This window comes from Aspergillus fumigatus, chromosome 2 (assembly GCF_000002655.1).
Source record: "Aspergillus fumigatus Af293 chromosome 2, whole genome shotgun sequence".
Taxonomy (NCBI): domain Eukaryota; kingdom Fungi; phylum Ascomycota; class Eurotiomycetes; order Eurotiales; family Aspergillaceae; genus Aspergillus; species Aspergillus fumigatus.
The window spans coordinates 1,673,643-1,683,332 of NC_007195.1; the positions used below are offsets into that span (position 1 = coordinate 1,673,643).

Sequence of the window (9,690 nt, forward strand, 5' to 3'; positions counted from 1 at the left end):
TCAGAAGGGGGATCGCTTTCCTAATCGGGCTTAGAGGCGCAGGCGACCATCAGGTGTCAATATTGGTTCCTCATGTCGACCGATGCCGTTGGGGAATCCCCAATATGATTATCATTGTTTATTGGAGATCTCACTCAAATCTAGAAGCATATTGCTTCGTCTATAGAAGCTACAATGATCCAAGATGTACTACCTAGTCATATTCACGCCGGAGACAAACCCTCCAAGTGCCGATCACCAATGGCCACTATCTCACCCTGGTATGCCTCGCCGCAACCGATAGAAACCTCGATACTGATTAGGAGGTCTGGAGTACATAAGAAGGCTGAAATAGCAATGGTACTAGTGCTTAGTTGGAGGCATCAATCCCCGAGATAACGACTGTACCCTATGTAGATAACATATATGCTGCTATGTAGAATGTAAGCCTACTGTTGGCGGGCTCTGGTCGGCCTTCCAAATCGCCTCCCTTTCCCTCATCGCCTCAACTCCCAGCCAACACCGGCAATCGTCGATTGAAGAGTAATTGGCCGCGCTTCCTTTTAATCATTCCTAACCATAATCATCTTTCCGCTCCTTAGAATTCGGTCACTGTCCCTGTGGTGACAAACCTCTCGATACCTTTGCCCGCCTGCCGCGGCGGTGCGTCTCACAGTCGATGTTGCAGTGCTCTCCCGCTCTCGAACTAGTAGTAGTCGGCACAGAGAGTCAACTTCCCTCCCCCTCAACTTCCCAGCGCTCCGGCGTGCGACCTTGCTCCCTCAACGTCTCATCCATTCAGTACTCGATTTTCCATCCTAACCCGCACTTCTTTATCGTTTCCTGACTGTGCGCTTTCATCGTCTGCCAGGAATGACTCTCTTTCTGCCTGCGGTGGCCTCTCTCTAGCCCGCGTGGTTTATCACCCCCGCTTTGAACTCGCCTTCCGCAGGCACACCATAATCTTCTCCAGCCCTTTTATCTTCTTTTACCTTCTCTCTACTGCTCCCAGGCTTCATCATGATAGGTGCCACGTCCTTCTTGAACCACTCCGGGCCTCGACCGCCGCGATATCGCACTCCGTCTCCTCCGCGACGCGCCGTGGAGCCTATCTCTCCTTTCACCACCACCACCGACTTTCGTGCCTCGTGGATTGACCGCGGAGACTCGCAAGCTGCGAGCTATGATCGCGATCGGGTCACATCGAATAACGATGTCTATTCGAGCACAAATCGGGGATCTCATGGGCGAACCAGCCATGGTCGCTCCAGCTCCACAATTGACACTCTCGCGACAATCGCCTTAGCGACCAGCCCTACTTTTGCGCCTCTTTCCTACAGACCTCCTTCTCAAGACCCAACGCCTGCCATGCCACTATTTCCTTCTCAGTCCATTGAAAGTACAGAACGTCCAGCCAAGCGACCGCGGTCGGAGAAAAGTCCGTCTCCCTTACATCAACCACAGACAACCGTCGCGCCGGATGCAAATCCTTCCTCCACCTTCGACAGCATGAAAACCGATGCTGAGCTTCTTCTAAACTTCGCGAGACCAAGCAACTTCCAACCTGCCGCTTTCTACCCCTCGAAGCGAGTGAGCATTGATGAGTCGTACCATCCTCACTACGGCGAGGAACCGAAGAGCCACTTTCGGGCTGGTCTCGGAAGCACATATATCCTTCCAGATGGCGAGAAATCTGCGTATCACACTTCCGCAAATACTGCATTTCCAGCATCTCGAATGAGATCTCAGTCGGACGGTTCGGCCTTCATTTCTCGACCGGTCATTCAGGGAGTACGGCCCAACACAAGCTCTTCTACGCTTCCTCCAATTGTCTGGCAAGAGGAAGAAGGCAATGCCAAAACGGGCCCAGGACCTCCAAGCACGAAATTCCCCGGGGCTGAGACACGATACGAGAATTCAGTCTTCACAGGGATAGATACCGGTGCTGATCGGGCATCATTGGATGTGCCTCCCCGGGGAGATGACGATACAGAATCCGACGAGAACAACCAAGCGAACTGCGCCGCCTGTAATCTGGTCCGAATACCGGTGGATTCAGAAGAACAAGGGGATGTCACATGGATCAGTTGTGACGGGTGCAAGCAATGGTTTCATATCGTTTGTGCCGGTTTCAAGAATGATCGCGAAATACGGACAGTTGACAAGTTCATCTGTCGCCGGTGTCGGCCGATCCACGGACAGACAACGTTTGTTCGAAAGTCTTCTCGAGCCCGCACTGCCATTGATTATGCTGGTCTCAACCAGGGTCTTGTCAAGGCCGCCAGCGATTCTCTGGAACATCATTATATTGAACCCATTCGAGAAGGCAAGATTCGCTTTCTCCCGGATAACTTCCCGCGGATGAGACCGGAGTTGGTCACTGCCGAATATTTCGAACGCGGCAGCGGCATGACAGAGCCAATCGTTATTCCAGCACATCTAAACACCCGTGATTCTATTCCCATTGTCGACCCTGAATTCGACTCGCTCGTCCAGGAGGCTACTAGCCAAGAGATGTTCGACGAACTGTTGGAGCACCTCCCCGAGGAGGGCAAGGACTTCGAGACCGTCATCGATTGCGGGCAAGACCAGCTGGACATGGTTGTTCCTCAGGGTCTCACTGTCCGAGCTGTGGCGGAGCTTTACGGTCCTGAGGAGAGAGTCGAAGTCATTGACGTCAAATCGCAGCAGGGCGAGGACAAAAGGTGGAACATGCAGAAATGGGCTGACTATTATGAGAGTACCGGCTCCAAGGTCGTTCGCAATGTGATCAGTTTGGAGGTCTCACAAAGTAAATTGGGCAAACTGATACGCCGACCAAAAATTGTGCGTGATCTTGACTTGCAGGATGCGGTATGGCCTGAAGAGCTCAAGGCCATCGGCGATTATCCAAAAGTTCAATTTTACTGCCTGATGTCTGTCGCTGACTGCTATACCGATTTTCACATCGATTTCGGCGGTTCTTCGGTCTACTATCACATTCTAAAAGGCAAAAAGACTTTTTTCTTCATCCCACCTAAAGACAAGCATCTGAAGAAATATGAAGACTGGTGCAACTCTCCCGCGCAAGACTCCACGTTCCTTGGCGACCAGACCAAAGAGTGTTACCGCGTCGATCTGTCCGAAGGCGATACCATGTTGATTCCATCTGGCTGGATCCACGCCGTCTGGACTCCCACGAACAGCCTGGTCATTGGCGGTAATTTCTTGACGCGTCTCAATTATGGTATGCAGATCAAGGTTGCCAAGATCGAAAAAGATACCAAGGTTCCTAGGAAGTTTCGGTATCCGTTCTTCCAGAGGATCCAATGGTACACCGCGTTGAAATACCTGGAGGACGATCCTATCCCTCAAAGTGTGCTCAACGCATTCGCTGAGGATGAAAACTACCGGTTTCACAGAGCCTATCCTATCTACTACGAATTCGGGGAGCGGGAAAATAAGGCGCCTGCCGGGGATCCATATCACAATTCTCGATTTTACTCCCAGGCCGAACTCGAGGGGCTTCCAGATCTTGCCAAGTACCTGCTTCGGACAGCATTAATTGCCAGTGGCTACATGGTTGAGGGGGTGACGATGGACGCTAGGAATGCTGTCAAGCGGTCTATACCGAAGGGCCAAGGAGACCCAATCGACACAGTGAGAAAGTTTGGAATCTGGGTAGCGTGGAAGCGTGGAAATGAAAAGGCTCCGCAATGGACACGCCCTGGTGTGGTGGAAAGCAACGCTAAACTCAGCCTCACGGAGAAGAAGCCAGCAGGGCGACCTAGCCGTCGATCCGAGCGGAATGCAGAGGGACAGCGCATGTATGCAGAACGACAAGCTGTACAACGGCCACTAGAACAACCTCCAGATTTGACCAATGGCCTTTCCAGTGAAGAAAGCTCTTCTGCGCCTTCGACCGTTGAGATCCCTCAGTCTACCGTTATTTCGACGCTTCCAGGCACCGAGACGAAAGAACTGAAGGAAGAAATAGCTCAGAAACCTCGATCTATACATCGCAGCTCTGGATTAGGTCCTAAGCGTGTTGCCTGTGATGCGTGTCGTAAGCGACGAATCCGATGTCGGCATAAGGATGAACACAACGACACAATATCGGCAAAGCAAACGACGTTTGGAACTTTCCCTGCAGGAGTCCAATCATCTCTAGCTCACGATGCCGCATCGGCATTGAATTCATTGGCGGCCATTGCGTCTGAAGCAGGCTTTCAGGACGCCGCGAATGGGCATGGTCTAGAACGACTTGAAGGTTCTGGGAATTACAGCACTGCCATCTTGAGCACACCGAATGCAGCCACCAGCAAAGTCCATGATGGCAGTCCCGAGGGTCTCAACACCGGAAAGAAAGGGCGCAGCAAGGCTTGTGATGATTGCCGAAAGAGCAAGGTTCGTTTTTATTGTTTCTCTCACTGTGCACGTGCATAGCTGACTATTTCTTTAGCGCCGGTGCATTCATGATGAATATGGCAGAATCGACCCTATCAAAGCCCAAGAACGATCGAAGCCGAGGGCGACAGCCTCTGCCAAGCGGCCGCGTCCTCCTCAGGAAGAAGACGCAGCGTTTACCTTGAACAAGAGACCAAAGCAGGAAAGCACGTCGCCTGTGGCGAGGCCGGCCAGCCTCTTCAGAGCTGAAGGGGACATGTCTCATACACAGAGGCCGGTTGATTTGGAAGCTTCCTCATACTTTGGCACTGCGCACGACCACAATGGCATAGCTCAGACAAAATTGACGTCTGCCGTGGGGCAGACCTCGTACGCATCCCCGCCGGCATTTCAGTCAGACACGGTCGTTATGGAGGTCGCTGGGCAAGGCGTATCGAAGCCAACCGCTTCACTTGTTTCGCCGCCGACTTCCCAGGCAGACGAGACGGATGTGCCTCCCGAGCAAGATGCGGAGAAAGACAACCACGTTGTTTATTACACGCCTACTACTAGTTCCCGGCATTCTTCCCGTCAACCACGTCACGTTGACAGGTATGTGCCTGAAAGCCAGCCAGCCAAAGCTGTGAAGACGACGCACACACCATCTAAAAGACGGGCATCCTGCAGTGGGCCAACCACCGCTCGTAGAGTTACCCCTGGTGCGCAAGGGAGCTCGAAGAAACCTGCATCACGCCCTTCGTCGTCTCATGCGAAAAAAGGAGTCTCTCCAGTGACAGAGAAGAAGTTTGACCGTATGACTACGACTTCAACGTCCCCGGGGCATAAGGGAGCGAAACGTGAACGCACGGCGATTGCTGACGATGAACCTGATGCGGAGAGTTTACGCTTGATTCGCGAACTGCAAGAGCAGGAGTTTGGCTTGCGCAAGCGAACTACGCGAGTGTGACCTGGTTCTGGACTCTTCAATTTGACCCATACTAAAGCGGTTCTATCCATGACGGTTATGACTTCATTTTCCTTTGTGTTTCTGTCTTTCTTTTTTCCTTCCCTTTTCTCATAGGTATCCGGCCTGAAAATCGGCAAGGTTGAGAGTGAGAGCCGAGAAGGCGGGATTTAACATGTGTGGTTTGGCATTTGGGGAACATCAGGCGGAGTTTCTAAGCGTCCGATTTCAAGTCATCTTCTACTCTTTCGGTTGTTTTACAGGATTTCGCACACGGCGTTCCATTGCTGGCAGGGGTTCTCCTGGGGTAATTGTTGTCTTGGTGTCTCTTCATTGCATTAATCGTGTTTCCCACAGGGGGATTTTACTGCGGTGTTGACCGCTTCAACTACCTTATTTCTTCTTCATCGATTATTGATTCCTTATGTGGCGTTCAAGTGCGTGTAATGGGACAAACCGGCTGATAACCTTGGTGTATTTCGTCTCAAGGGATTCCTTTCGTTCATTCGTCTTTCTCGGCCAGTTGTCTTAAATTATCGTTGAGTTCGACTTTCACTTGCGTACGTACCCTGGGCTCTTCTTTGTGTTGGAGGGATTAATCAAAGGCCCGAGTCTGGGTCTACTTCTTTCGTCTCTCCTTACTACACGTGCAATACCTCCTTGCCCACCTTGGCGAGCTGCGTGCATCGGTTTTCTTATTGAAGTTGATGGCTCTATCTTGGCAAGCAAGCGTTTGACTGTTTCCTTGTCCTTCTGTAGGGTTTCCTAGTGATTGAGTGGAATGAGCATTTCATTTAATGACTGTGGTTCGGGATATGATTCGGGAATATTTGAGCAAGTCTTCCTCTCGAATATTTCAGATATTTCGACCTTCGTCCACATCACGTCTTCCGAGTCTATCCCTATAACAATCAACGTCCATAAAACCGCAACACCAGTCCCAAAGTATGAAAATCAGATAAAGCATACAGATCCAGTAACTCCACTTTCTGGCTGCAGAAAACTCCGACATCAATATAAAAGGAAATCTTGGGTCTCATCATCCGTCATATGCGTTGTCGTTTCACCGTCTAGCTCCAGCTCCGGGCCTTGACAAGCAAACAGGAAAAAAAAAAAAAAAAAAAAAAAAAAAAAAAACCCAACTTAAAGGGTATATGCGATAAATGCAACATATACAACACTGAAGCAGGGGATTCCCACGGGGATACGCTAGGTTGTTCACTTGGAACACATTTCAACCAAAACACCGTTTTGGTGCCAACCAGGGCAGCGACGCTTCATTTGAGAATTACCAGATCTCACACTGGATTCTCGTGGGGCCGGGGATTTGGCAGGCGCTTGGGCCGCATCTTTTCGCCCACCCAATCTTTAATCACACAGGGATCCTCGTCGGGCCCTTGACACACCTTGCGGCGGTGCAGATGCTTGAACCGCGGGCCCAGGGGACCGTTAACGTAGTGATATTGACCTGCGAAGCGATACTGTCGACGGTCTCCCAGCGGATAGAACTTATCTCCCCAGTGACCGTTAAAGTAGAACCACTCCGTAGGTGCCAACGGGCTGGCTGTGGAGGCGCGCAACGTGTCATTCACATGATCGTACGTATACATGTGCGAATTCAAGAGAGGATCCCAGAGAGGTCCTCGGTCCGTTTGGTCATGAAGAAGTCCCCAGGGGAGAACATACGAATGGACACCAGGAGTGGCATACATGGCATGCGTACCCACTGCAGAATAGATGACTGGCTGTATACACATTGGAAACAATTGATCAGCCTCTAACCCAACCAAAATCACCAGTGTGGGAGTGGCAACTTACTCGTTGTCCGATTTTCTCCACCGCTTCATAACTATATGCCTCGCCCGCGGAATGGGCACTAAAGAAAAGAGCTTTAGGCTGGCCGTTATAGAAACGGACAAGGCAATGCTCCCAGTCGCCGATGTGGTTGCCAAACCGTACATTCAGAACCACATTTCCGAGATTGAAACTGTAAAAGAAGAACCAAAAGGCATCGACTATGCCGTTGCCCTTGTCCACGACGAGCAGCACTGCAGGCGCCTCACTTCGGCCTCCAGTCTCTTGCATCTTTACCGGTTCGCCACCGTATCGTTTCCGCAGCTCGTCCCTGACCCTTTCATCCTGCAGAAGATCCTCTGACTTGGAATAACCAAGATTCTCCCATGGTAGATTGGCGGCTTCATCTTTCGACATCGAGTTGTGATTCGTGTCATACCACTTTAAGCGGCCCTCCGGTGTATCTCCTGGAATGGCCCCATCCACTCGACTGTCCCAGTCCGACCATGATTCTTCTTCGTGCTCATCTGGCGCAACAGGGATATTCTTTTCTCCTTCCATCCACGGGGGCCGCTCCTCCACATTATCATTACTGGTCAGGAAGACGTAACGACCATCCTGCCATTGGTTCAGTCGGTCCAGGTCCTCCAACGTTGGATGACTATGCTCTGATTGCACCGGCGTGTAGTTTAACATTGGCGTGGTGTGGAACAGATGCTCTGCGATATCACATGGCCAGAACTGCTCTTTGGAGAATAGATGCACGAGAGGAGCATATTCAAAGACATAGTCGGGTATCTCTCTGAGCGAACGTTCGGCATCATCCCACTGATTCGCCAGATGCTCCTGTTCTCGGAACCAGAAGGACCGCCACGGAGCGACTTCGTCTTGCGCCGTGACAGAGGCATTGGGCTCTGTCAGGACTCTCCGCTGGCCGAAGCGCGGACCAACCGTGTGGAAATGAGCGGTACCGCAGAGACTCAGCCAGCGACAGGCTTTACGGTCCAACCACGACGGGGACGACGCGATCCAGCGCTGCTCTTCCCTGTCCTCATCGTACCAGATGAATGCATCCGGATTCAAAGCACGTACTAAGCTATTGATGGAGACATATGCAATCAGCGAAGACAAAATGATAATGGTGCCTTTCGCTTTGCCAATCATCTGCTCCACAGCCAGGGAGACAACCCTGACGTTGGATGTATTTGCTCTAGAAGAAGGATCAGGCACTAAGGGATCAGCCTGGTAATTGTGGGCAGTGCTGGTCGACTTGGCCGCTATGGAAGTAGTAGTAGTAAGGGTAGTAGGGCTTAAGGACGTCCCGATTGGGATTGCACGGCCAGGCGCAAGTGAGATCGGGATGGTCAAGGAAGACTCCTCAGAGGGAAATGGGGATAGATGAAGGTCATAAGAGGTGACTACGGGGCAGAAGACGAGGAGCGTGTACAAAAACGAGTAGAGAGTCAGAGCGACCAGACCCGAGGATGGAGGGGACGACACTATAAGAAGGCATTGCCAGGTTAGCAGCGGTCGAGATGAGTTATGACCAGTACCACTACCGACTTGAGTGATAATCCCGTGCGCAACGACCGAGTCAGAGTAAAAAGAAAATCAATGCAAAATAATAGGACTCATGGACCGAAAGGGAAAGATAAAAGCTAGGGATCATCCAGTCAGAAGGAGGGACCGGGTACAACGGAAGGGGATTAGATAAATTATGAGGGCCATGTTTATATGACAGTCATAGATGGGGGGTAAGAAAAAATAAAAATAAAAAAAGGTGTGAAAAGTCATCATCATTCTTCAGCAAAGAACGTGAGAGCAGCAAAAAGTGACGGATTCATGTAGACAGTGGATAGTGAGCGTGCAAATCAGCTCCTTGCTTCCGCGCAGAGCCGGATGGACCATGTGTGCCAATGATGATGCAGGCGGACAGGGGAGAACAAGAAGAGCAAATCGGATCGGCAAACAGGCAAATATGAACCGAACAGGGAAACATGAACATGAAGGTGATCGAATCAACAGATGGATCTGAACGGAGGTGCATGGGGTTGTCTCTGAACGGAAGACGACGGATGTGGACAACACCAGTGGTGATCTTCCGTAGGGCAGAGTATTATTAATTGTTTGATAGCTTGGTATTGCAGATGGATCTTAATGGAAACTCGGGAACAAATTGATGACAAAAGATGATGATGATAAATACAAGCAGCTTACTATTCGTGATTGTGACTGTGTTACTATTGAACTTTTTGGCTGATATAGAGGGGTAAGACGAAGTACGGAGTAGAGAAGATGGATTGATTGATGAAACCGGGGATTGGAATGATGGAGGATGATGGAAGAATGAATGCAGCCCGAAAGGATGAGACCCCAGGGACGATCAGACTGAAGGAATTGGGTTCCGGTAATTCTTTGCAGACTGACAAGCACAGGGAAGATCATAATGACGCTGTTAGTACGGAGTACAGCACTCTACACAGTAGGTATATTCAGACCTTAAGTCAGATAATAATATTGTTGTCCAGATACTACTGTATTAGACAGATAATACTGCTTACTACCTAAGGTACCTACTTACTGCTTGT

At 50.6% G+C, this 9,690-nt stretch overlaps 2 protein-coding genes across 2 annotated transcripts; one reads left to right on the forward strand and one right to left on the reverse strand.

Moving 5' to 3' along the window:
* Window positions 1–447: 447 nt before the first annotated feature.
* jhd1 ([Histone H3]-lysine-36 demethylase) lies at window positions 448–6,413 on the forward strand. Its single transcript, XM_744633.2, has 2 exons — window positions 448–4,365; window positions 4,421–6,413. The coding sequence occupies exons 1-2, from the start codon at window positions 1,000–1,002 to the stop codon at window positions 5,309–5,311; spliced, it is 4,257 nt and encodes a 1,418-aa protein (XP_749726.1). The 5' UTR covers window positions 448–999; the 3' UTR covers window positions 5,312–6,413.
* A 10-nt stretch (window positions 6,414–6,423) lies between these two features.
* Window positions 6,424–9,633, reverse strand: AFUA_2G05980 (uncharacterized protein). The gene is made up of 3 exons (XM_077804096.1): window positions 8,666–9,633; window positions 7,127–8,601; window positions 6,424–7,053 (listed from the first exon to the last, which is right to left on the reverse strand). Coding segments are annotated over exons 1-3 (1,923 nt in total). The 5' UTR covers window positions 8,667–9,633; the 3' UTR covers window positions 6,424–6,606.
* Between the last annotated feature and the right edge of the window lie 57 nt (window positions 9,634–9,690).

Excerpts from the sequence above, each read along its gene's own strand:
- jhd1 (XM_744633.2), top strand. The coding sequence starts at position 1,000 with ATGATAGGTGCCACGTCCTTCTTGAACCACTCCGGGCCTCGACCGCCG. Across the intron at positions 4,366-4,420 it reads ATGATTGCCGAAAGAGCAAG|CGCCGGTGCATTCATGATGA; the intron begins GTTCGTTTTTAT and ends CTATTTCTTTAG.
- AFUA_2G05980 (XM_077804096.1), bottom strand. Across the intron at positions 7,054-7,126 it reads TGGAGAAAATCGGACAACGA|CCAGTCATCTATTCTGCAGT; the intron begins GTAAGTTGCCAC and ends ATGTGTATACAG.